The 27,438-nt window shown below is 50.4% G+C and overlaps 1 protein-coding gene across 1 annotated transcript in view; it reads right to left on the bottom strand.

The window, feature by feature from the left end:
• Window positions 1-69: 69 nt before the first annotated feature.
• Window positions 70-27,438, bottom strand: part of LOC134791775 (TATA-binding protein-associated factor 172) — a 64,814-nt gene continuing 37,445 nt past the window's right edge. Inside the window, exons 12-26 of the mRNA XM_063762930.1 lie at window positions 27,154-27,275; window positions 26,504-26,643; window positions 24,656-24,803; window positions 23,874-24,109; window positions 21,371-21,503; window positions 16,950-17,185; window positions 14,486-14,666; window positions 13,592-13,757; window positions 13,096-13,225; window positions 12,056-12,229; window positions 7,479-7,646; window positions 5,937-6,085; window positions 4,614-4,872; window positions 3,730-3,905; window positions 70-2,787 (exon numbers count right to left, since the gene is read on the bottom strand). Coding sequence (XP_063619000.1) covers window positions 2,532-2,787; window positions 3,730-3,905; window positions 4,614-4,872; window positions 5,937-6,085; window positions 7,479-7,646; window positions 12,056-12,229; window positions 13,096-13,225; window positions 13,592-13,757; window positions 14,486-14,666; window positions 16,950-17,185; window positions 21,371-21,503; window positions 23,874-24,109; window positions 24,656-24,803; window positions 26,504-26,643; window positions 27,154-27,275 — 2,674 coding nt within the window. The 3' untranslated portion in view covers window positions 70-2,531. The remainder of the gene's footprint in view (window positions 2,788-3,729; window positions 3,906-4,613; window positions 4,873-5,936; window positions 6,086-7,478; window positions 7,647-12,055; window positions 12,230-13,095; window positions 13,226-13,591; window positions 13,758-14,485; window positions 14,667-16,949; window positions 17,186-21,370; window positions 21,504-23,873; window positions 24,110-24,655; window positions 24,804-26,503; window positions 26,644-27,153; window positions 27,276-27,438) is intronic.

The following is a 27,438-nucleotide window of genomic DNA, read 5'->3' as shown; positions in this document are numbered from 1 at the left end:
GGTGTGTGTTATATCAGTTATATGCGCATAGTTCATTTATGGAGGATTATTTAAATAAGAACACATAAATTGTTCACAAAACATATTTATTAATTTTATTTCAAACACATCCACACACGTACAAAAAAGGAAAAAAAAAACAAGTAACCATAACGGGGTAAGGATTTTTTTTAATGCCCAACACTTGAAGTTGAACTGAAATATTGCATACAAAAGTAAAGTCCAAAGTTCGTTTTTATTTGAGCAGGTACAATAATAACTAAGCGTAACACACTCTAAATCTACGAAAATGACTAAATCAATGACTGTCTTTCTTAGTTCTAACAATAAATAAAGAGTAGAAGTGAGGTATTTCTTATACATATAAGGAACTTACTCATGTAAGCTAGAGAATCACAATTTGCGATGTTATTGACGTCATTAACGTTTAATAAAGGTATTAAGACTTATATAATCAAATAAACTAAACACTAAACACCTATCGCTTCTGTCGAACGGGTCAGGCGGCCCAGTGTAAACGCGCCCTTATACTGGAGCCCACAGTGAAGTCAAATATATATACAATTTAAAATAAGAGGAATTACATACATATTTAGGACCTCGACTATACAAAACGATATCATGGTTATTACATATTACTATTATGGCCCTTGGAAAGGACCCTTGGGCACCGTTACAGATGTGGAAACTTTCCAAAAAATTTGAAAATGTGTCGGAAATATCAGGAACATTCTACAGGAAAGAAAGGAAACTTTTTGGAAATGGAATATTTCGATTCCCATACAAAAATATGAGAAATTCCGAAACTTCTCCATGTGGAGATATCGCAATTTCGGAAACTTTCAAACGGCACATCAGTAGCCGCTGTCCCTGCATTTTCGTGTAATTATTAGCCTACTGGTATTTAGTACATTGTACGGTCGCTATCAAATTTAAAGGAGCGGCCAAGTTGCTCACAAATATCTGAACACGCCTCTATTGTCAAGGCGTTATAGTGCGTGCTCAGATATTTTTGAGCACCTCGGCCGCTCCGATATATATCTGATGGCGACTGTACGCTAGACTAGTGGAACAGGGAACTTTATCATATCTAGAATACGCCTTTTAGCGCACCAATACTAACAAACAGTTTTATAATAATTTTTCGAATTCTGTCAATACTATCAAATACAATAGTTATTTACTTCAAACATGTAGTCAAAACGTATAAAATCGCTACAAATATAAGTGCTATTGGCATTACCTAACAAAGACACCCAGTGCAAATATTTCTTGGACATTGCATGTAATGCGCTAGCCACGACATTGCGCGACTGGCTTCGGCTAAGGCGACAACCATAGGTTGGAGCGATGGTTGTCGCGAGACACAGCGATCGGACCTTTCGAGGTGGGGTGGTTGTCGCCTTAGCCGAAGCCAATGTCATGTCGTGGCCAGCGCGTTAGGCTCAGAAATTAATTAGACATAATCCAGTAGAGACGCATTAATAATTTTTTGCCAAAACTGATTTTCTTCCTTCCACGAATCGAAATTTCGTTATCTGCCTCCCTATCGTACGAATATAGAAGAGCGTTTAGAGAGACAGATAACGAAATTTCGATTTTCTTTTTCGCGGTAAGCCCTCTCTGATCATGTTTTTAACATTTGATTTATTTTTTCAGAATAAATAGTGATATTGATATATTATCTCAGTAATTGAAATTTCTCTTTACTAAGGCAACTTGCTAAAGCTGTTGTTGCTTCACTACTGCTACTTTATATAAAACTATTTCTATGAAAATGAATGAACTTTTGGCTATGAATGTCTAATATATAATAATAACTTCACGTACATCCATAAATTTAACATACATTTAAACAGAGACCACTCAGTCCAGGCTCTATAACTACTTTCAGACAGTTATTTTGCTTTACTTTATAAAAAAATATGTTATTATTATGTTTTAGTGTTGATATTTATTTAGTAAATGGCGAGTGCATTTATAATAAAAAAACTGGATATATAATAATTATATCACGATTAAGATAGGTGATTTGCTTACATTTTTTGCAACTTTCTTAGCGAAGATCGACATTTCTACAGGCCTAATACCAAAAATACGTGGATAATGAATTTTTAGAAAAATATTACACTTTTTTTTACAAAATCGAAACTGCAATCCTGTAGCTTTGATACACAAACGCAAACGTTTGGTTAAAATTATCAACAATATGCGGCAGTAAAAAAATGTCAATGTATTTTTGGGCCAAGCCTTGAAAACTTTTCAAAACTTAGTTTGCATTTTTGTGTAATGTTGGCATTTCACTATACTTTCATTACTAATCTTACTAATTAAAACCGAAATCACGGCTATAAATATTCGAACTGCCCTTACATAAAGCGGTAATCTCACTGATTCAGAGATCCGCTCGCCGCTCCAGAATGTGCCTTATGCGAGCAAGAAAGCGCTATCCATGTATATCCCGCTCGCACATAGCGGCGAGTGGATACACCGAGTGAGGACCGCCTAAGATTTGGTGTAAGCCTCTACAGTTATTCCTTCAGCGTGTTGAGTCCCCTTATAAAGTGTGACATATCATACTCCTCCTCGTATTGGCGGTCGTCCCACAGGTCGGGCAGCGCCTCCAGCGAGGAGGGCCCAGGGGCGGTGTGGGGGGTGAAGGTGTGGGTGGAGGGGGAGGGAGAGGGCTGGAACAGGTCGAGCAGCTGCTCGGTGCCCATGGTCTCGATGGCGGCGTTCTCGCTGCTGATTACCGTGTTCGCTGTTTGGAGCTTGAATTTTTGTAATCTGGAAACAGATAAAATTGATGAGTTAATTGGATACATAGTAGATAAGAAACCTCGTTATAAATGTTGCAGTTCAAAGAAAATAAGTGTTGGCAAAACTATGTATGCCAACTCAAATTTTCAATGAATTGCAACATCGACAACGGGGTTTGTTAAAGCATTCACTGCCAGGTGGCGTGGCCTAGGAACAAACTTGTATGACGGTGGACGCACATGTGCGTCGGGGGCAGTGAATGTGTTAAGCTTAACAAAAAATGAGATGTATGTAAGTGAGGGCATATTTTGCAATTTGCACGGTAATAGTATAGTATAAATACGATTAAAGGTTTTCCAGGCCCAGAAGAATTATAAATCCGATGGCAAGGAGTCAAATGTGTCCTAGACGAGCCGTATATAGGCTTTAGCAGCGAGCGGTGCGTTCGGCAAGGCGAGCAGCGTTGCGTTAGGCGAATCTTGGATTTGAGCGACGTGCAATGAGGCTCCACTAACCGCCGCTGTTTTAGCATTTTGCACCCGTTACGGTGTTGTCGATAAGTCGATAAGAAGATTTGAGTAGTGTTTGTATAAACGGCAACACTCCTAACTGTACATCGGTAGACCTTATTACGAAAGTCATAAGGTCCACCTATGTACAGTTAACAAAGTGCTGCCGTGATAACAACATATGCAGTAATCGCAGTTGAAAAGTCATGGAATTGTTTATCTTGTTCTCTTTGAATAAGTTCTTTATTTAAACGATGATCTTCATGCAAGTACTGCACAATAAGGGCTTATTTAGACGACGCGAGAACTCGCATGCGAGTTTCATTACATTGCGGGTTTTGATCGGTCGGTCGAATTGAACGTAACCAACAGTCCGCAATGTAACTAAAATCGCATGCGAGTTCGCGCGGCGTCTAAATCAGCCCTAAGCAGGGCATCGTGGGCGATGGATGGCATGTACCCCATGATCTTCTCCTCGAGCGTGGCGCGCGTGACGAGGCGGTAGACGTTGACGACGCGGCGCTGGCCGATGCGGTGTGCGCGGTCCATGGCCTGCAGGTCCTTCATGGGGTTCCAGTCGTGCTCCACGAAGATCACCGTGTCCGCGCCCGTCAGGTTCAAGCCCAGACCGCCCACCTGCAATCATACACCTTCTAAACCACACATTCCTTAAGTGTGCTCCTCCGTAAAGCCTCTGTGGGAGCTCCGCGAGAATACTTGAAATACTTAAATAATAAGAAAAAAAACCGAACAAGTGCGAAGGATTGCGTACCATTACGCAAAAAACGGCACAAAGATCACGTTTGTTGTATGGGAGCCCCACTTAAATATTTATTATATTATTTGTTTTTAGTATTTGTTGTTATAGCGGCAACAGAAATACATCATCTGTGTAAATTTAAACTGCCTAGCTATCACGGTTCACGAGATATAGCCTGATGACACACAGACGGACAGACAGTCTGACAGCGGAGTCTTAGTAATTGGGTCCCGTTTTTACCCTTTTAGTACGGAACCCAGTTGCATAGAAGAGCTGTTTCAACACTCTTTCTTCATTTGAGGCTCCGCCGTCAAATATTTCGCTATCCAAAAGGGTTGTCACAAAAAAAAAATTGAGAACCACTGTTATAAACTTAAATCAATAATATGTATATTGAAACCTCGCGCGATGGGACCGCAGTATGCAACAGTAGCAATTTCTTCTTTTGTAAGGATAAACTTACTTTTTGTAATTTTAGGTTTAAGATATATTGCGTGCTGGAACCTCGGCAGATTGTGATGGACTTTTTGTAAATACTAACACCTTTGGTACTCACTTTCATGCAATAAAAAAATAAGAATTACCGTGGTGGTGAGCAGCAGCAGATCGATGGACACGTCGTTGTTGAACCTGGTGACGAGCGCGTGGCGCTGCTGCGGCGGCACGGAGCCGTCCAGCCTGAGATAAGTCACGGAGGGCAGGTGCCGCTGCAGCAGGTCGCGCTCCACGATGTCCAGCATCTTCTTCAGCTGGCAGAACACCAGCGCGCGGTGCTGGGAGACCACGGCGCCGGCGTCGCCCGCCTCCGGGGTCACGCCGATGCCGCAGTCTAGGAGGAGTTGCCTGAAAACAGTCACTTCCGGTTAGATTATACCAATAACAAGCATTATTTTTTTAAGGAAAATAGAAATATGAGTACTAGATAACCTAGTAAGGGTGTTATTCCATATGTCTAATATCTTGGTCCAATGTGTATTTGCGTTTCACATTTTGCTTAATAAGAGAGCGAGACGCAATGCACATTGGACAGGTGAATATACCACCCTAAGACCCAAGTCAAGTCAGGATGACAGAAGAAATATGCGATAACGTGTCAAATTTTGGAAAGGAATGCAGTGCAATAACTTACAATAAACAAGTAGGTGGTTGTAAGCGCCTAACCGCTAGCAGCAATTGCTTGGGACACCGCGACTAACGGGGACGCGGGACGCTACCATATTAGCGGTTGGCGACTGCCCTTTCGCTGCGAATATCTCTTACTGTAGGTAGAACACACATCGGGGTTTTTGGTGCGGGTATTATTTCGTGTGTTTATAACTTTGCTTATTGTAAACTAATATACCAAACTATGAATTAAAAGTAGGTAGTAAACTCCAAATGTTACAATAGTATAAGTTTTTACAGTTTTTACCTATTTTTTGGGTGTAAAACATTCCCGCACCAAAAACCCCGATGTATGCTGTAGACTGCGGTTTACTGTATGGTGTTCTTAAAAGGAATGTAAAAGATGTCAGCTCTGGCCTAGCTGGCTGGCTACCGTAGTATAAAAAATCTTAGTCAAATGTACTTGAGAGCGGGCAGCTTGGCGGCGTGGTCGATGTCGTCGAGGCTGGAGCGCTGCGCGGCCAGCTGCTGCTGGATCTTGCTGTACTCGGGGTGCTCCGGCGTCAGCACCAGCTTCGGGTGGTTGCACACGTTCTGCAGGTAGTGGAGGAACAATAAGACGAGACAACGTACTTGAGAGCGGGCAGCTTTTCGGCGTGGTCGATGTCGTCGAGGCTGGAGCGCTGCGCGGCCAGCTGCTGCTGTATCTTGCTGTACTCGGGGTGCTCCGGCGTCAGCACCAGCTTCGGGTGGTTGCACACGTTCTGCAGGTAGTGGAGGAACAATAAGACGAGACAACGTACTTGAGAGCGGGCAGCTTGGCGGCGTGGTCGATGTCGTCGAGGCTGGAGCGCTGCGCGGCCAGCTGCTGCTGTATCTTGCTGTACTCGGGGTGCTCCGGCGTCAGCACCAGCTTCGGGTGGTTGCACACGTTCTGCAGGTAGTGGAGGAACTGGAGGGAGACAAACAAATTTGATATTATTTACAATTGCAATACCTATATTAGTCACTACTTTGAAAATATCTCGTATCTCACACTTCTACTGAAAGTTGAATCGCAGTAGAGATGTAGTGCATAATTGTTTTCCATCGTATTATCTCGGAAACGTTCATATTTGTCATGCTACTTCAATCAACCTCAGTACTTTTTGTACCAAATAGCGAGACACGTTCGTACGTTTCCGTGTGTATAAAATACGATGGAAAAAAACTTATGCACTATAATAGATCTGTAAGTCTGTATGCATCCCATACATAGTTACCACATTTTTCTCTCCATTGACAGAACAAGGATGTATCGGGGTGATAAATGCCAAGGAAACATCATATGATCATTTCCATACATTTAAGTTACGATTGGCGTTCTCTATAAACGATTGATCGTCTCTTGGTTGGCCATAGCCATCGTGTACAGAATACCGAACTGCTCATACAGAAGCCTCTGGAGAGGCGACAGCTCGCAGTAGTAGCCTCGTGTGATGTTAGCTAGCCCGGGTGTACAGAATACCGACCTGGAACACGTGTTGCTGGCGGGTGACCCGCGGCGGCAGGTGCTTGCTGAACTGCTCGTACAGACGCCTCTGGAGAGGCAACAGCTCGCAGTAGTAGCCTCGTGTGATGTTAGCTAGCCCGGGTGTACAGAATACCGATCTGCAACACGTGTTGCTGGCGGGCGACCTGCGGCGGCAGGTGCTTGCTGAACTGCTCGTACAGACGCCTCTGGAGAGGCAACAGCTCGCAGTAGTAGCCTCGTGTGATGTTAGCTAGCCCGGGTGTACAGAATACCTACCTGCAACACGTGTTGCTGGCGGGCGACCTGCGGCGGCAGGTGCTTGCTGAACTGCTCGTACAGACGCCTCTGGAGAGGCGACAGCTCGCAGTAGTAGCCTCGTGTGATGTTAGCTAGCCCGGGTGTACAGAATACCGACCTGGAACACGTGTTGCTGGCGGGTGACCTGCGGCGGCAGGTGCTTGCTGAACTGCTCGTACAGACGCCTCTGGAGAGGCGACAGCTCGCAGTAGTAGCCTCGTGTGATGTTAGTTAGCCCGGGTGTACAGAATACTGACCTGGAACACGTGTTGCTGGCGGGTGACCTGCGGCGGCAGGTGCTTGCTGAACTGCTCGTACAGACGCCTCTGGAGAGGCGACAGCTCGCAGTAGTAGCCTCGTGTGATGTTAGTTAGCCCGGGTGTACAGAATACTGACCTGGAACACGTGTTGCTGGCGGGTGACCTGCGGCGGCAGGTGCTTGCTGAACTGCTCGTACAGACGCCTCTGGAGAGGCGACAGCTCGCAGTAGTAGCCTCGTGTGATGTTAGTTAGCCCGGGTGTACAGAATACTGACCTGGAACACGTGTTGCTGGCGGGTGACCTGCGGCGGCAGGTGCTTGCTGAACTGCTCGTACAGACGCCTCTGGAGAGTTGACAGCTCGCAATAGTAGTCTTGTGTGATCTTCGGCGGGAGTTCCTTTAGCACGTCTTCCTTTACGCGCCGCAGTAGGAATGGGAGCACCTGGAACGAGTCATGGTGTTAGATCCCGGATTACAAAATGGCCCTGTATATTTGCTAAGACCACGGACTGGATGACAACAAGCAGCGGAGCGACAAGCGATATTTCATACATTTGATGAATTTCTATCTCTTAACGCTTGTTTATCGAACCGCTACCGCTACGCTACGTTAGCGTCCAGGCGGCTTAGCACGGTCGCGTTTTTATCCCTTGTCACCATGCCTGTCACGTTCTAACAAGTATGTAAGTGCGAAAGGGACGCGCATAGTGATAGTCGATAAAAATGGAACCGTGCTGATCCCGCAGATCGCGGAATGAGTATTTACACAAGTTTCGGAATTAACGCTTCGGCAGTAAAGCGTCGACATTATTAGTCGATTAATTTGCTTGGGTCTCAGTTTCTCTCAGCAGTAGCGATATGGACTTGGCATTACGCGCTAGCAGGATTGATCGAGAGTAGCGCGTGGTCACAGAATAAATAATAGTACTAGGTACAGAAGGAAGAATAGAAGAAGGGGAAGAATATACTTGTTTTGTTAGAGTTCACTCTATTACGACAGATATGACCGCTAGGTGGCGCAAGCGCGAGCAGCCGTCCGTTCCGTAGCGGTGCGCGGCAACTACAATGGCTAGACACCAAAATTGGCGTGGGCCGCATGTACTTGTAGCGACGCGACGAAATCGCGGAGTGAATGAGCCACGCCTGGCGCGGTGAACTGTTCGTGTGGTATGTAATGGACCTTATGTCGTGGTAATAAGGTACCTGTCGGTGCAGCGCCTCGCAGGCCAGCGCGCCGGCCTGCAGCTGCAGCGGCGTGGCCTTGGCGTCGCGCGCGAGCAGGATGGGCCGCGAGTAGCGCGCGGTGAACTGTTCGTGTGGTATGTATTGGACCTTATGTCGTGGTAATAAGGTACCTGTCGGTGCAGCGCCTCGCAGGCCAGCGCGCCGGCCTGCAGCTGCAGCGGCGTGGCCTTGGCGTCGCGCGCGAGCAGGATGGGCCGCGAGTAGCGCGCGGTGAACTGTTCGTGAGGTATGTATTGGACCTTATGTCGTGGTAATAAGGTACCTGTCGGTGCAGCGCCTCGCAGGCCAGCGCGCCGGCCTGCAGCTGCAGCGGCGTGGCCTTGGCGTCGCGCGCGAGCAGGATGGGCCGCGAGTAGCGCGCGGTGAACTGTTCGTGAGGTATGTATTGGACCTTATGTCGTGGTAATAAGGTACCTGTCGGTGCAGCGCCTCGCAGGCCAGCGCGCCGGCCTGCAGCTGCAGCGGCGTGGCCTTGGCGTCGCGCGCGAGCAGGATGGGCCGCGAGTAGCGCGCGGTGAACTGTTCGTGAGGTATGTATTGGACCTTATGTCGTGGTAATAAGGTACCTGTCGGTGCAGCGCCTCGCAGGCCAGCGCGCCGGCCTGCAGCTGCAGCGGCGTGGCCTTGGCGTCGCGCGCGAGCAGGATGGGCCGCGAGTAGCGCGCGGTGAACTGTTCGTGAGGTATGTATTGGACCTTATGTCGTGGTAATAAGGTACCTGTCGGTGCAGCGCCTCGCAGGCCAGCGCGCCGGCCTGCAGCTGCAGCGGCGTGGCCTTGGCGTCGCGCGCGAGCAGGATGGGCCGCGAGTAGCGCGCGGTGAACTGTTCGTGAGGTATGTATTGGACCTTATGTCGTGGTAATAAGGTACCTGTCGGTGCAGCGCCTCGCAGGCCAGCGCGCCGGCCTGCAGCTGCAGCGGCGTGGCCTTGGCGTCGCGCGCGAGCAGGATGGGCCGCGAGTAGCGCGCGGTGAACTGTTCGTGAGGTATGTATTGGACCTTATGTCGTGGTAATAAGGTACCTGTCGGTGCAGCGCCTCGCAGGCCAGCGCGCCGGCCTGCAGCTGCAGCGGCGTGGCCTTGGCGTCGCGCGCGAGCAGGATGGGCCGCGAGTAGCGCGCGGTGAACTGTTCGTGAGGTATGTATTGGACCTTATGTCGTGGTAATAAGGTACCTGTCGGTGCAGCGCCTCGCAGGCCAGCGCGCCGGCCTGCAGCTGCAGCGGCGTGGCCTTGGCGTCGCGCGCGAGCAGGATGGGCCGCGAGTAGCGCGCGGTGAACTGTTCGTGAGGTATGTATTGGACCTTATGTCGTGGTAATAAGGTACCTGTCGGTGCAGCGCCTCGCAGGCCAGCGCGCCGGCCTGCAGCTGCAGCGGCGTGGCCTTGGCGTCGCGCGCGAGCAGGATGGGCCGCGAGTAGCGCGCGGTGAACTGTTCGTGAGGTATGTATTGGACCTTATGTCGTGGTAATAAGGTACCTGTCGGTGCAGCGCCTCGCAGGCCAGCGCGCCGGCCTGCAGCTGCAGCGGCGTGGCCTTGGCGTCGCGCGCGAGCAGGATGGGCCGCGAGTAGCGCGCGGTGAACTGTTCGTGAGGTATGTATTGGACCTTATGTCGTGGTAATAAGGTACCTGTCGGTGCAGCGCCTCGCAGGCCAGCGCGCCGGCCTGCAGCTGCAGCGGCGTGGCCTTGGCGTCGCGCGCGAGCAGGATGGGCCGCGAGTAGCGCGCGGTGAACTGTTCGTGAGGTATGTATTGGACCTTATGTCGTGGTAATAAGGTACCTGTCGGTGCAGCGCCTCGCAGGCCAGCGCGCCGGCCTGCAGCTGCAGCGGCGTGGCCTTGGCGTCGCGCGCGAGCAGGATGGGCCGCGAGTAGCGCGCGGTGAACTGTTCGTGAGGTATGTATTGGACCTTATGTCGTGGTAATAAGGTACCTGTCGGTGCAGCGCCTCGCAGGCCAGCGCGCCGGCCTGCAGCTGCAGCGGCGTGGCCTTGGCGTCGCGCGCGAGCAGGATGGGCCGCGAGTAGCGCGCGGTGAACTGTTCGTGAGGTATGTATTGGACCTTATGTCGTGGTAATAAGGTACCTGTCGGTGCAGCGCCTCGCAGGCCAGCGCGCCGGCCTGCAGCTGCAGCGGCGTGGCCTTGGCGTCGCGCGCGAGCAGGATGGGCCGCGAGTAGCGCGCGGTGAACTGTTCGTGAGGTATGTATTGGACCTTATGTCGTGGTAATAAGGTACCTGTCGGTGCAGCGCCTCGCAGGCCAGCGCGCCGGCCTGCAGCTGCAGCGGCGTGGCCTTGGCGTCGCGCGCGAGCAGGATGGGCCGCGAGTAGCGCGCGGTGAACTGTTCGTGAGGTATGTATTGGACCTTATGTCGTGGTAATAAGGTACCTGTCGGTGCAGCGCCTCGCAGGCCAGCGCGCCGGCCTGCAGCTGCAGCGGCGTGGCCTTGGCGTCGCGCGCGAGCAGGATGGGCCGCGAGTAGCGCGCGGTGAACTGTTCGTGAGGTATGTATTGGACCTTATGTCGTGGTAATAAGGTACCTGTCGGTGCAGCGCCTCGCAGGCCAGCGCGCCGGCCTGCAGCTGCAGCGGCGTGGCCTTGGCGTCGCGCGCGAGCAGGATGGGCCGCGAGTAGCGCGCGGTGAACTGTTCGTGAGGTATGTATTGGACCTTATGTCGTGGTAATAAGGTACCTGTCGGTGCAGCGCCTCGCAGGCCAGCGCGCCGGCCTGCAGCTGCAGCGGCGTGGCCTTGGCGTCGCGCGCGAGCAGGATGGGCCGCGAGTAGCGCGCGGTGAACTGTTCGTGAGGTATGTATTGGACCTTATGTCGTGGTAATAAGGTACCTGTCGGTGCAGCGCCTCGCAGGCCAGCGCGCCGGCCTGCAGCTGCAGCGGCGTGGCCTTGGCGTCGCGCGCGAGCAGGATGGGCCGCGAGTAGCGCGCGGTGAACTGTTCGTGAGGTATGTATTGGACCTTATGTCGTGGTAATAAGGTACCTGTCGGTGCAGCGCCTCGCAGGCCAGCGCGCCGGCCTGCAGCTGCAGCGGCGTGGCCTTGGCGTCGCGCGCGAGCAGGATGGGCCGCGAGTAGCGCGCGGTGAACTGTTCGTGAGGTATGTATTGGACCTTATGTCGTGGTAATAAGGTACCTGTCGGTGCAGCGCCTCGCAGGCCAGCGCGCCGGCCTGCAGCTGCAGCGGCGTGGCCTTGGCGTCGCGCGCGAGCAGGATGGGCCGCGAGTAGCGCGCGGTGAACTGTTCGTGAGGTATGTATTGGACCTTATGTCGTGGTAATAAGGTACCTGTCGGTGCAGCGCCTCGCAGGCCAGCGCGCCGGCCTGCAGCTGCAGCGGCGTGGCCTTGGCGTCGCGCGCGAGCAGGATGGGCCGCGAGTAGCGCGCGGTGAACTGTTCGTGAGGTATGTATTGGACCTTATGTCGTGGTAATAAGGTACCTGTCGGTGCAGCGCCTCGCAGGCCAGCGCGCCGGCCTGCAGCTGCAGCGGCGTGGCCTTGGCGTCGCGCGCGAGCAGGATGGGCCGCGAGTAGCGCGCGGTGAACTGTTCGTGAGGTATGTATTGGACCTTATGTCGTGGTAATAAGGTACCTGTCGGTGCAGCGCCTCGCAGGCCAGCGCGCCGGCCTGCAGCTGCAGCGGCGTGGCCTTGGCGTCGCGCGCGAGCAGGATGGGCCGCGAGTAGCGCGCGGTGAACTGCCGCTCGGTGCCGAGGAGGCCGGGCATCAGGAAGTCAAACAGCGACCACAGCTCCAGCACATTGTTCTAAAAGATCATCAATGTTTAGTTAGGCTGCTGGTAGTAAAAATTTAAAAATAACTTAGCAAATTTTGCTACGTGAAATATTTGCGGTAATCATACGAACTGGGAGATCCAGGGGCGTATTTTGAAATTTCGCGCCCCGGGCCAATACGTTTCGCCGCCCCAGAAGTCAAGGAAGAAAAACAAAATGCAATTCGCCAGGGGCGCCATACGGCCCATATGCCGCCCCTGGCGGATTGGCGCCCCGGGCCATGGCCCGGATGGCCCTAGGGTAAATACGCCCCTGGGGAGATCTGTAACAGACCGTCGTCTTAGGGTCGATTGCACCAAACTGTCTTCGTTAAAGAGTTCGCTAAATTCTATTGTATGGAGTTTCATAGTAAACCGCCGCGGCACATAGCAAACAGCCGCGGTACACCGTGTGACGTTGACCAGTCCGTCAAGTACGGAAGATACAACTGGCACTGAGTATAGCAAGAATCGATGAAGTGGTAATAAGCCTTTGAGTTCGGGTGAAATAACCTCGAAATCTTAGCTGCGACAATTATTTAAGATGGAGATTAAGTTCACTTCCTACATAATCTATTCAACGCCGCACCGCACGTGGGTCATAATTATTTTCGTTATCATGTTCTGACAACTCTGTCACGCTTCTATTTTTATCTTTTATCAAATAAATAAAAAAAGTTGAGTGCTATTGCATGTCTTTCTAGCGGTTATAATTCTTTAGAGATAAATTAAAAACTAAATTTCATCCCACACAAAAAGCTCCACTTCCTCACATTTTTTGAGGACAAAAAACAAGACAACGAAAAGAATTTTGACCCACGTGTAAATAATGTAATAGCAATATTTTAATATGTACTGACCTGTATGGGCGTTCCGGACAATATTAACCTATGGTTAGCGACTAGTTGCTTTATGGCTTTGAACGCCTTCGTCTTGCCGTTCTTGATCACGTGGCCCTCGTCTAAGATGCAGTAGTTCCACTTGATGGCGCTGAACACAAACAAATAAGTCAACAAATAAATAAAAACTTCCAAAGTGTCATTATTGACCATATTTTGCGAAAAAAAACAAGTGCAAAAGGACATATCTTAAAGATGGCGTACGTAAATTTGTACGACACTTTTGGCGTGAAATTTCAATGTCAAGTATGCATTTTCGATTTAGACCACACCGACAGATTCTCCTACGCGCACGGTCTTTATGCATTTTGCATTTTAGCATCAAGTCGCCAGAAGGTACTAATTGCGTAATATCTGTAAGTACCATTTGTGATATCTTTAACTAAATTGCTAGTAGAAACTAATTCTATACAATTTATTTCAGTGAGTACCAGGTTATATCCTAAAGATGACTTACCTGAAGAAGTCAATGTCCTTCCGTACGATGTCGTAGGAAGCCACAATCAGGTTGAAGTTCTTCACATGGCTGCGTAGCCGCTCACGCTCCACCGGCGGGCCCACGTACTGCAGCGGCTTTAGATACTTGCTGGAGATGAACTTGTTTACTTCGAACACCCAGTGCCCTGGAAAAAATAAAATAATTGTATTTTTTTTTGGAATAAGGAGAGAAATTAGTATAGGGAGAAGACGGGAACAGTGGTTCAGTTCGAACAGTGGCTCAGTCGCTCAAATATAGCTCTATGATGTGGCACCCTCGCGTGCTATAATAATCATTGCTCATCCATTTGAATTTGTTCGATTACTGAATGTTTCTGCTGTATATTAGCAGGCAGGCAAATGACTATTTGCTTCTCTCGTGTAGAAATTAGGTAAAGTAAGCCATTTATTAACTCACATTTATAGACGGGTCTATCGCGAATTTATTTTATATTACCTTTGTTTACCCGTCTATAAATGTGAGTTAATCTGTGAGTAAGCCATTGTTCCCGCCTTAGCCCTAACCTAAGATAGCGCATTAGGGTGGTATTCCACCTATCCAATTTCTTTGTTCAATGTGTATTGCGTCTCACATTTTGCTTTAATAAGAGAGTGAGACGCACTGACATTGGACAAAGAAATTGGACAGATGGAATACCACCCTTACGGACGAAAGAATCGCCTCCCGCCGCGGGGCGCGCTCGGCATGCGAGGAGGCCACCACTAGACTGTAGCGTCTTGCCCAGACCCATGTCGTCGGAGAGCACGCCTTGTAGTTTGTATCCGTTGAGGACGCGTAGCCAGTGAACGCACGAGAGACTGTCGCGGTGGACAGAGGATCAAAGGCTGAAATGAGTATGTAGTGATTATTTACCTGTGAGCGTGGGCGGGCAGACTACAAGACTAGGCGCGTCGTGGTCGCGGCGCGCGGCGCGCTCGGCGTGCGAGGACGCCACCACCACGATGGACTGCAGCGTCTTGCCCAGACCCATGTCGTCGCACAGCACGCCGTGCAGTCTGTACTCATTGAGGAAGCGTAGCCAGTTCACGCCCGCCTGAAATGATATATTCGTTAGTCAAAATAAACACGATTTCGTATGTTAAAAAGAGATGCATAAGAAGTCGAATCTGATCTCGACGATCGCACGATTATGTCAACAGTCTTAACGTCAAATGTAAATACATAAAGCATTACCGACCCTGAACGCAGTCTTGACGCAACAGAACGGAACGCAAATCAAACATCATGGTTTTTTACCAACCAGCAATGTAAGTCGGATGACTGACTTCCTAGTAACTCTTGAGCGGAGCGAGGATCCAACAGCTGGTCGGAAGTGCTTGTCATTAATTCTTTCAACCGACTACATACCTACATCAGCACAGCAGCCACAGGCACAGGGACTTTATAATCCTGGATGGAGCGCGGATTGAACAGTTGATTGAAGAAGCGCTTGTCGCTAAGCCGCCTCGCCCGTAGTTCTGAAGACAGGCCTTCCTGCTCGGCCATCTAGCGACATTGTTCACTGACCTGCTGGTAGCTCCTTAGTTCAGCAACCACAGGCACAGGGACTTTATAATCCTGGATGGAGCGAGGATTGAACAGTTGATCGATAAAGCGCTTGTCGCTAAGCCGCCGTGCCCGTAGTTCTGTAGATAAGCCCTCTGGTTCGGGCGCAGCGCCGTCTAGTGACATGAGTTGGATAACTAACCTGCTGATAGCTCCTTAGTTCTGCAGCCACAGGCACTGGTACTTTGTAGTCTTGAATAGAGCGAGGATTGAACAGTTGATCGAAAAAGCGCTTGTCGCTAAGCCGCCGTGCCCGTAGTTCTGTAGATAAGCCCTCTGGTTCGGGCGCAGCGCCGTCTAGTGACATGAGTTGGATAACTAACCTGCTGATAGCTCCTTAGTTCTGCAGCCACAGGCACTGGTACTTTGTAGTCTTGAATAGAGCGAGGATTGAACAGTTGATCGATAAAGCGCTTGTCGCTAAGCCGCCGTGCCCGTAGTTCTGTAGATAAGCCCTCTGGTTCGGGCGCAGCGCCGTCTAGTGACATGAGTTGGATAACTAACCTGCTGATAGCTCCTTAGTTCTGCAGCCACAGGCACTGGTACTTTGTAGTCTTGAATAGAGCGAGGATTGAACAGTTGATCGAAAAAGCGCTTGTCGCTAAGCCGCCGTGCCCATAGTTCTGTAGATAAGCCCTCTGGTTCGGGCGCAGCGCCGTCTAGTGACATGAGTTGGATAACTAACCTGCTGATAGCTCCTTAGTTCTGCAGCCACAGGCACTGGTACTTTGTAGTCTTGAATAGAGCGAGGATTGAACAGTTGATCGATAAAGCGCTTGTCGCTAAGCCGCCGTGCCCGTAGTTCTGTAGATAAGCCCTCTGGTTCGGGCGCAGCGCCGTCTAGTGACATGAGTTGGATAACTAACCTGCTGATAGCTCCTTAGTTCTGCAGCCACAGGCACTGGTACTTTGTAGTCTTGAATAGAGCGAGGATTGAACAGTTGATCGAAAAAGCGCTTGTCGCTAAGCCGCCGTGCCCATAGTTCTGTAGATAAGCCCTCTGGTTCGGGCGCAGCGCCGTCTAGTGACATGAGTTGGATAACTAACCTGCTGATAGCTCCTTAGTTCTGCAGCCACAGGCACTGGTACTTTGTAGTCTTGAATAGAGCGAGGATTGAACAGTTGATCGATAAAGCGCTTGTCGCTAAGCCGCCGTGCCCGTAGTTCTGTAGATAAGCCCTCTGGTTCGGGCGCAGCGCCGTCTAGTGACATGAGTTGGATAACTAACCTGCTGATAGCTCCTTAGTTCTGCAGCCACAGGCACTGGTACTTTGTAGTCTTGAATAGAGCGAGGATTGAACAGTTGATCGAAAAAGCGCTTGTCGCTAAGCCGCCGTGCCCGTAGTTCTGTAGATAAGCCCTCTGGTTCGGGCGCAGCGCCGTCTAGTGACATGAGTTGGATAACTAACCTGCTGATAGCTCCTTAGTTCTGCAGCCACAGGCACTGGTACTTTGTAGTCTTGAATAGAGCGAGGATTGAACAGTTGATCGATAAAGCGCTTGTCGCTAAGCCGCCGTGCCCGTAGTTCTGTAGATAAGCCCTCTGGTTCGGGCGCAGCGCCGTCTAGTGACATGAGTTGGATAACTAACCTGCTGATAGCTCCTTAGTTCTGCAGCCACAGGCACTGGTACTTTGTAGTCTTGAATAGAGCGAGGATTGAACAGTTGATCGAAAAAGCGCTTGTCGCTAAGCCGCCGTGCCCATAGTTCTGTAGATAAGCCCTCTGGTTCGGGCGCAGCGCCGTCTAGTGACATGAGTTGGATAACTAACCTGCTGATAGCTCCTTAGTTCTGCAGCCACAGGCACTGGTACTTTGTAGTCTTGAATAGAGCGAGGATTGAACAGTTGATCCAGAAAGCGCTTGTCGCTAAGCCGCCGTGTCCGTAGTTCTGGAGATAACCCTTCTGGTTCGGGCGCAGCGCCGTCTAGTGGCATGAGCTGTATGAGGGAAGCGAAGCAGCGAGTGGACATCACGCGGACGGCTTCGCAGTGATCGCTCATACGACCTACGAGTAATAAGAAATGTGTTCATTTTTTATTGCAGCGTTATGATATCAGAATGATTTTGCATTTGCACACTTAGACTCAACAGTTTGACAAGATAAAATTTCAAAATTGAGCATCTTGCATTGGAATTAAGACGAGACGACGACCAGTCTAGACTAATGGGTAGTGACCCTGCCTATGAAGCTAATAGTCATCCTTCAAATCCTGGTAAGGACATTTATTTGTGTGATGAGATGAGAACGGATATTTGTTCCTGAGTCATAGATGTAAGATAGATGTATATACATGTGTTGTATTTAAGTATTTATATTATGTGTTCCGTACTCTACGTCAGAGATGTTCATTGAGAGAGTAACGCGATCGGTGACCGACAGATGCCGCTAGCGTCTTTGTAGTCGCTCCGCCCCACGCCGTGACGTTGTTCCGCTTCCCCTCCCTGCAAACCGTTGCTCGCTTCCCGCGACTCGCCGCCACCATGTCTTTGTTTCGTCGACCGTCTGACCGATGGTCCGCAAATATTTTTTTTGCGTATATTTTTGCAGCATGGTGTTTTAACATTTCCGATCCAAAGCTCGGTCGATTAAATAGTGAGATATAGCAGAGATCGCTACTACATATTAGTCTTTTGGCGGTCTCGCGATCGAAGTCATCGAACGGTGCTTCTCGATTCTACCCACTTTTTCTTGCTAAATTAATTTTCACATTCCATGCTGCTAAAATCGTTACCGAAGCGGGCCGCCACGATGGGTCCTCGCCTCACGCACCAGCGCCTCCCGAACCAGTGGCGGCCGCCATGATAGCGCCGCCCGGTCTCACGCAGTGGTGCCTCCCGAGCCGGCCGCCACGATGGCGCCTCTAGCTTCACGCACCGGCGCCTCCTGAGCGGCGGCGGTTGCCATGATGGCACCGACAATCACGTCGATGCTGTCCACCGATGCTGCAACCACGACGATGTCGTCCCTTGCAATGGCGCCCATGTTCTGTTCGCAAGAATACCACCGCGAACTTACCTGCCGCCGATGCTGCCCACCAAGCTGCGCTGGGCGCCACAGTATCAGTTTTGTCCTGTCCACGTGGTCCCATTGAGGTACGCAGGCGCCTATAGCTATAGCACGAACAGACCGCTAAGCTCTTGGTTTCGTTTAAGGAATCCTCCGGCGACGGCAGACAAGGTCGTAAGGAGCCTCGTCCTAGCGTGGCTCGACTGCCCGGAGTTGAAAGCGGTAAGATATGTCGATACTCAGAGGAAAATACGTCGTGTTCCCGGGCTTCATAAAGGTGCTGATCGACGTGGGGCCGTGCCGCTTCGAGGTTCCTACGACTTCTCGAGGCCATGGAGTGATCCAACCGAAGAACAGCTAGCGACAAGGCCCTGTGCGACCGCCCAAAACCGAGGTGAAAGGCATCGAAAAGGTCTGCAGACTTCACATAATTATCTCTGCTTGCCCGCGCTCTCCAGCTTAAGTTCCGTCTTACAAAGACGAACTCGTGCGCCAAGCCCCTAATAAACAAAATGGGACAAATAAACCCGCTGCGCCTGAACAAGCTTGAGTTTCCGGTGCTAAGAGAGAGGGGCCAGGAGGACTCCAGCAGTTTCCATCTGTCTGTCTTCGACTTTATCGAAACAGTTTTGATACGCAAGCGCCAAAATCGATTTTAGACTTGATTTCATTAGTTCGATTTCCTTAAAAGCATGCTACCATACCCCTATACTATCTCGATATAGGGTGTTTCTTCGGGTAAAGCGAATTAGACTATCACGCTCCTAGACATCACGTGGGACACGCGGCACAACACCCCGATTGATAGTTTTCTTTTTCGCGACATACAGGCCTGCCTTGCTGCCGAGTTTCTCGCAGAAATGAGACTCAATGCCTCCTGTTCAGTCTCAAACTCGCAAACTTTAGTTCATGGAGGAAGGTGACACCTTCGCAGTCCACAGCAACACGAAGCTGCCGAAAGCCTCGCGCCACTTCCTTCCTCATCTTATGCAAGCAGTCCGTTACAGCCTCCAATATTGGTAGACAATGTACGAGGTAAGGCCCTTACAGTGAAGAGTAACCGTTAACGGGCCACATCTGCAGCGCTGACGACAGAAGTGTAAACATACAACCGCACCACTACAGTATACATAAAACGACGGCGACACTACATCCCCTCCGTTACCACGGCTGTCGCAAAAACTGCTGATGCCAGCAGATCGTCTACAGGTCGCGCTGGTTCCTTGCTACTTACTAGGTCGGTACAACCCCCGAGGGCGACGGTTTATCAAGAAGTCACTGCGCGCCCGAGTGGCAGCTACGCCCAGAAGCCGCCGAGACTATCTGCGCCTGATAGGCGCCTTGTTGGCCAGCCTCCGATTTCGAGAGCCTTCGCACTGTGTCACGGTATTTCTTAACAGACTCTTTGAACTGCTACCACTTCGCTTCTGGCAGCTGCCGGTGATACGACTTGGTATGGATGTCTCCACCTCCCAGCCTAGTCTGTTACCTGTGACGGCGTGATAAGGAGAGTCTTCACGCAGCTGTGGTAAGCTTGCAATTTACTGGCGGTCCTAGTGAACAAAGCGTCAGACCGCCCTCCCTTAAGAGTCAACGACCTTAAGAATGAGGCGTAGATCCTGTCAGATAGGACGCTCCAACACCGAGCTGGCCGGATCAGAAGTGACGTCCGCTGTGATGTACCTACTGGCGTGACTGGCGCATGCATGCAACATGCCAAGGGCTAACGCTACATAGCGAACGAGACGCAACTCTCTAGGCCGCCTGTACGCCCACAATGTAGAAATGGTCTTCATGGTGCATCAAAAATAAGATCGACTGCCAGGTACCTCTAATATCCAGTGAAGTAGCGAACTATCTCAGACATATATTTATATTGCCCATGTTAGCTTTCAGAACGAGACTTGTTCATAAGCCTGTAACAAGCGCTGTATGTGAACCACTATCGGACACTATGCCTTCTTCCAACGCCATTAATAGCGAGACCAGCGCCTCCCAAACCACCAGCTTGGGACGCGAGAAATCTACTTGCCCTAATTTGAATAGCCCTACAACGTACCTATATAGAAGAGCTGCCGTATTTTTACTGTTAGCATCAGGCCGCAGGGTCAATGACCTTATAGTCTACTATACTGTAGCCCGGGCAATTACATAGATAACGTTCACGCTATTATTTTATGTCCGAAATTCGGCTCTAAACCAGATAACGTGTCTTACCGATTGGACTCTTAGAAGCTCCGGAATAAAGTATAGACCCAGTAAGTAGGTAGTCTGGGTACGTCAACTTGTGAGAATTACACAAAATGTTAGGGGACACTGCGCTTTCAGCCACAGTCTCATCCAAGCCGACCTCGCTTAAGATTTCTTTCGATCCACGATGTACTTAATCACTAAATTGGCTGGAAATCTATCCAATTAGCGATATTTTGGCTTAAGTTAATTGGGAACATGACTCTCCTTTAGACCATTCTATCGCCGAGATTCTGCGGATCGGATGCGATTTCGAATGAGAAATCTCTCAAACCAGTTTAACGTCAGATTCGAACCTGGGATTACAATTTAAATTCACAATTTCCTGTAATGCATCATTATAACGAGTCACTAATGATTTCATGGGTTGCAATAAGGCGTATATATTTATTCTTTCTCTGAGTTCCATGACAGTAGGTGTAGCCCTAACGCTTGCACGCCCGCTGACTCGCCACCAGGAGATAATAAACAGGTCTCAATGAACATCTCTGACGTAGAGTACGGAACACATAATATAAAAATTTAACCTTCCAATAAAATTGATATTATGTTTCCTTCTACGTCAGAGATGTGAGTAATGACTTCCTGGCAGGCTACTAGGCTACTTTTATGCCGACGGTACTTCTCCTCAACAATGACATGGTGGCGGCGAGTCGCGGGAAGCGAGCAACGGTTTGCAGGGAGGGGAAGCGGAACAACGTCACGGCGTGGGGCGGAGCGACTACAAAGACGCTAGCGGCATCTGTCGGTCACCGATCGCGTTACTCTCTCAATGAACATCTCTGACGTAGAAGGAAACATAATATCAATTTTATTGGAAGGTAAAATTTTTATATTATCTTGAGAAGTCACAAGCCTTATTGAAGTTACTGTAGGCCATAGCCAGTTCGTGTAAAAAATTGCACGCATGTGAATAAAATCATGTCTATTTACCTAATAGAGGTATGACGAGCAATGCTATGTAGGGCACCACTTGCAGTTGCAATGCTTCGACAACCCTGGACAGAGCCTCGGCGCTGCCGCAGCGGACGCGGACGGCGCTCATGTCACTCAGGGCTGGCACCAGCTGCAATATTCATATTATGTTAGGATCGTATCGTATCGATACATGGTGGAAGGTAGAAAATTTGTAAATATTTTGGAGAATATTTAGGTAAGGGAAATATTTTCCAATTTGGTAAATTTTCTCCTGTTCAGACTCTTAAAAAATATTTTGTATTTTACATTTATGGTGTTAAAGCAGAGTGCGGGTGTAGCAATTAATTAGCGATGAATAATGCGGCTTTGAATATTTGTAACCAAAGTGAACGTGTTCGTGCTTTCATAATAGGAGTGAAAGAGACATTTGTCTCGTACATGGAAGCGCGCGACGCGCTATCGCTCTCAAGGTAAATAGAGGATCGAGTGACAGGAGAGGTGACAGGAGAGGTGATCGGTAGGCTACTTAGGCCTAAATGGCCTCCAAGATCCAACAGCTGTGACATTAACATTAAACAATAAATTAGATACAGGAAGCCACTTCCAGGGAGGAACTCACAGGTAGCGACATGACAATAGTTATTTGTTTTACAAGGGGGCAAAGTTGTTGTTTAACCGCTCGTGCTAATATTGATACCCGAGTAAGCGAAAGATTCTAAAATTGAACCACGAGCGTAGCGAGTGGTTCGAGAAGTGGAATCTTGAGCGTTGCGAGGGTTTCAAAGCACGAGGGTTAAACAAAATTTGCCCTCGAGTGAAACACAAAATTTTTCACCACACCAACCCGAAGCAAATATTAAATGTAAAATATCAAACAAAATCAAACTAAATCAAATCCAAATGAATGTTATTAAATATTTATCTTCCAAAATCATCATTTAAAAGTCAATCCTACCAGCAAACATAAGAAAAAAACTCTAAATTTGCATTTCATTACTTTGCCTCACATGTGAATAAAATGCAACTTTGCTATCAGTTTTTGAAGTGCAAAGTAAGCCTTTCCGAGCTGGTGTGGTGAAAACGAAGTAACTTACATCTTTGACAACGGTAGCCATGACTCGGTGCGGGTCTCGGCGCGCCATGGCGGCGAGCGCGCGCGCCGCCATGTGGCGCACGGCCGTGTGCGCGTGCCGCGCCAGCCGCGCGCACGCGCCCGGCCCCAGCCACTTATAGGAACTCACAGGGAGCGACATGACAAGCGAAGTAACTTACATCTTTGACAACGGTAGCCATGACTCGGTGCGGGTCTCGGCGCGCCATGGCGGCGAGCGCGCGCGCCGCCATGTGGCGCACGGCCGTGTGCGCGTGCCGCGCCAGCCGCGCGCACGCGCCCGGCCCCAGCCACTTATAGGAACTCACAGGGAGCGACATGACAAGCGAAGTAACTTACATCTTTGACAACGGTAGCCATGACTCGGTGCGGGTCTCGGCGCGCCATGGCGGCGAGCGCGCGCGCCGCCTTGTGGCGCACGGCCGTGTGCGCGTGCCGCGCCAGCCGCGCGCACGCGCCCGGCCCCAGCCACTTATAGGAACTCACAGGGAGCGACATGACAAGCGAAGTAACTTACATCTTTGACAACGGTAGCCATGACTCGGTGCGGGTCTCGGCGCGCCATGGCGGCGAGCGCGCGCGCCGCCATGTGGCGCACGGCCGTGTGCGCGTGCCGCGCCAGCCGCGCGCACGCGCCCGGCCCCAGCCACTTATAGGAACTCACAGGGAGCGACATGACAAGCGAAGTAACTTACATCTTTGACAACGGTAGCCATGACTCGGTGCGGGTCTCGGCGCGCCATGGCGGCGAGCGCGCGCGCCGCCATGTGGCGCACGGCCGTGTGCGCGTGCCGCGCCAGCCGCGCGCACGCGCCCGGCCCCAGCCACTTATAGGAACTCACAGGGAGCGACATGACAAGCGAAGTAACTTACATCTTTGACAACGGTAGCCATGACTCGGTGCGGGTCTCGGCGCGCCATGGCGGCGAGCGCGCGCGCCGCCATGTGGCGCACGGCCGTGTGCGCGTGCCGCGCCAGCCGCGCGCACGCGCCCGGCCCCAGCCACTTATAGGAACTCACAGGGAGCGACATGACAAGCGAAGTAACTTACATCTTTGACAACGGTAGCCATGACTCGGTGCGGGTCTCGGCGCGCCATGGCGGCGAGCGCGCGCGCCGCCATGTGGCGCACGGCCGTGTGCGCGTGCCGCGCCAGCCGCGCGCACGCGCCCGGCCCCAGCCACTTATAGGAACTCACAGGGAGCGACATGACAAGCGAAGTAACTTACATCTTTGACAACGGTAGCCATGACTCGGTGCGGGTCTCGGCGCGCCATGGCGGCGAGCGCGCGCGCCGCCATGTGGCGCACGGCCGTGTGCGCGTGCCGCGCCAGCCGCGCGCACGCGCCCGGCCCCAGCCACTTATAGGAACTCACAGGGAGCGACATGACAAGCGAAGTAACTTACATCTTTGACAACGGTAGCCATGACTCGGTGCGGGTCTCGGCGCGCCATGGCGGCGAGCGCGCGCGCCGCCATGTGGCGCACGGCCGTGTGCGCGTGCCGCGCCAGCCGCGCGCACGCGCCCGGCCCGAGCCGGGCCGTCTCCCAGGCGAGGGGCGCCAGCGACGAGCACACCGCTTCGAATACTTGCAGGCGGGAGATTAGCTCTTCGGAGGCTTCTACGTCGACGCTTTCCAGCTCTGAAACGACATAAAGTTGTTCGTTTAGAAACGAACCGTGATCTTCATACGAAAATCGACGTCGGTCCGACGAAATTCGGGTGAAAAAGACGAGTAGTACAAACTTCGAATTTCCGTTTCTGCATTGACAGACGCCTCACACTTTATAGTTCCGCATTTATAATACGTGTAATAAAAAATAAGAGATCCTTTTTTTGCAAAAACCTCTACAACTTTATTCATCCCATATCGTCATTTAACCATACCCAAAATTCTGCAATCATATATGTGTGCGTCAGTGTCTAATTAAGGAGTAAATATCTGGGACACCGAACTTTGCTCGGAAAACATATAAAAACTCAAAAATGCGCATTTTCCCAAAGTGAAGACTACTAGATCACTCAGACTCAAAAAAGCATCGAAATCCCCCATATACCAAATTTCATCGAAATCGTTAGAGCCGTTTCCGAGATCCCCGAATTATATATACATATAAATAAATAAATATACAAGAATTGCTCGTTTAAAGGTATTACATCAAAAAATAATAATGAAACTACCACTTACCACTGTCAGTCATGACATTCGCGAACGGTTCCGTGATGAACTCCCAAAGTTTCGGTAATTTCTCCGGCAGCTCGTCGCCGAAGTATCTCGTGAGACTAGTGAAGGCTAGCGTCGCCCCTCTTCGTTGAATGCGAAGTTTTTTCCGGTTCTGTTGAAAAACATTCACTTAAGAACTTATTTTGTTTTAACCCACTGTAAGTGATACAAGTGTGCTACGTTGGTCATTACACTCGAGTGACTCGAGGTGATAATGTGCGCAATAAGAAAGCCGATGTGCACACACGTTTCATACAACGTTTTGGGATGCAAAGGAGATCGGTCTGCACAAACGTTAATCGCCCGATGCAAACGCCTCGATTTGGATCAGCCTGTTGCCTCTCCCGGCGGAAACGCCTCGCCAAACCGAGAGAGAGAGGCATCTACTTACCTGTACACGGTGGCTAAAAAACGAAATGGCATTCCCGTTGCTAGGGAGGTTTTGGGATTATACTGAGCAAATTATACTATGGAACCAACCCTGAAAAAAAAATATTTACCCTCCCATAGAAAATTAACCACCCAAAATGTATGAAATAGCCAAATTTTTTTTCGCGATTTCGGGGTTGGTCTCATAGTAAAAGTTGCTCAGTATAATCCCAAAACCTCTCTGACATCGGAAATGCAGTTATTTTTTAGCCACCCTATATATACTCTGACAAGCAATTGCCGTCAGTAGAAAAGAGCGGCAAATTTAAAAAATGTAGGCGCGAAGGGTTATCGTACCATAGAAAATTTTAATTTCGCGACTTTTCCTACTGACAAAACTAATGGGTAATTTAACCTCTTCGACGCCGTGTCAAACACAAAAGCTGTCACTCAGACGCCACGTCACTGAAGTGTCAAAACTGAAATTGAACTTTATGCATATACTTGTAGGTCTATGTTGCTCTAGAATGTGTTGTGTGTTGAATGGTACCTCGTCCTCTCGGTCGTGCAGGATGTCGAGCGGCACGTCGGACACGGCGTGGTGCTGCGGCGGCCGGCCGCGGCGGGGGGTCACCTTCACCGCCGCTCACTGCTGCTCCCATAGGGTCAGTATACCGACGTACGAGTCCACTACGGAGAGATAAAGAATGTGTTGTGTGTTGGATGGTACCTCGTCCTCTCGGTCGTGCAGGATGTCGAGCGGCACGTCGGGCACGGCGTGGTGCTGCGGCGGCCGGCCGCGGCGGGGGGTCACCTTCACCGCCGCTCACTGCTGCTCCCATAGGGTCAGTATACCCACGTACGAGTCCACTACGGAGAGATAAAGAATGTGTTGTGTGTTGGAAGGTACCTCGTCCTCGCGGTCGTGCAGGATGTCGAGCGGCACGTCGGGCACGGCGTGGTGCTGCGGCGGCCGGCCGCGGCGGGGGGTCACCTTCACCGCCGCTCTGTGCTGCTCCCATAGGGTCAGTATACCCACGTACGAGTCCACTACGGAGAGATAAAGAATGTGTTGTGTGTTGGAAGGTACCTCGTCCTCGCGGTCGTGCAGGATGTCGAGCGGCACGTCGGGCACGGCGTGGTGCTGCGGCGGGGAGTCACCTTCACCTTCACCGCCGCTCGCTGCTGCTCCCATAGAGTCAGTATACCGTCGTACAAGTCATCTACGGAGAGATAAAGAATGTGTTGTGTGTTGGATGGTACCTCGTCCTCGCGGTCGTGCAGGATGTCGGGCGGCACGTCGGGCACGGCGTGGTGCTGCGGCGGCCGGCCGCGGCGGGGGGTCACCTTCACCGCCGCTCACTGCTGCTCCCATAGGGTCAGTATACCGACGTACGAGTCCACTACGGAGAGATAAAGAATGTGTTGGGTGTTGGATGGTACCTCGTCCTCTCGGTCGTGCAGGATGTCGGGCGGCACGTCGGGCACGGCGTGGTGCTGCGGCGGCCGGCCGCGGCGGGGGGTCACCTTCACCGCCGCTCGCTGCTGCTCCCATAGGGTCAGTATACCCACGTACGAGTCCACTACGGAGAGATAAATAAAATGAAAATTTGTTATAAATCCTCTTGATATCTAACTTTATAAATATCTTCTTATAACCACCAATATTGTCCCAAATAAAAGGATCATATAACATTAAGATTATGACGAAACTTATGCTTCATGTGCAATAAGGACCTTTCTATTAGAATTTCTGTTGGAATTTCAGATAAAAAGGACCTTATTTCATTTGAAGCGTAACGACCCTTCTATGATGGATGGCCATACATGAGTATCTGTCCGTAAGCAATTCTATGTAGGCAATACCATTTAATCTGTGACAGGAGACCTCATGAGAAAGAGATGGCGGGACTACCTGGACGCATTCCAGCGGGATTGGCGGGATCTTGCTCAGCACAGGGAGTATTGGAAAGGAAGACGGGAGGCCTTTGCCCAGCAGTGGGACACACACATAGGATATTAAAAAAAAAAGGAGACCTCATCAGTAGCTTATTGTTTAGTGTAGAAATGATTTTACAGTATAATTAACTTACTAGTGGGTCCATGCAACGCCCTTTCCGCCTTGCCCTCCGCCCCGCTGTCGCCACTACCAGAGTCTCCATTCTCGTCCGTGTTTTCGGTCAAAGATACGTGCGGCGTGAACTCAGGGTCACATCTGTAAAGTGATGTCTGTTTAGGAAAACACACAACAAAGCAAAAATATAAACTAAGTTAAATATTAGGGATATTCTAACACACATTAACTAAGAATATGCAAAGTAAGTGTTGTAAGTACTGAATGATAATACATTAAACTCCTAGAAAAAGGCACAAATATA

This window comes from Cydia splendana, chromosome 6 (assembly GCF_910591565.1).
Source record: "Cydia splendana chromosome 6, ilCydSple1.2, whole genome shotgun sequence".
Lineage (NCBI taxonomy): Eukaryota > Metazoa > Arthropoda > Insecta > Lepidoptera > Tortricidae > Cydia > Cydia splendana.
The sequence above is the reverse complement of the archived record's forward strand: the minus strand, read 5'-3'. Positions and strand labels throughout refer to the sequence as shown.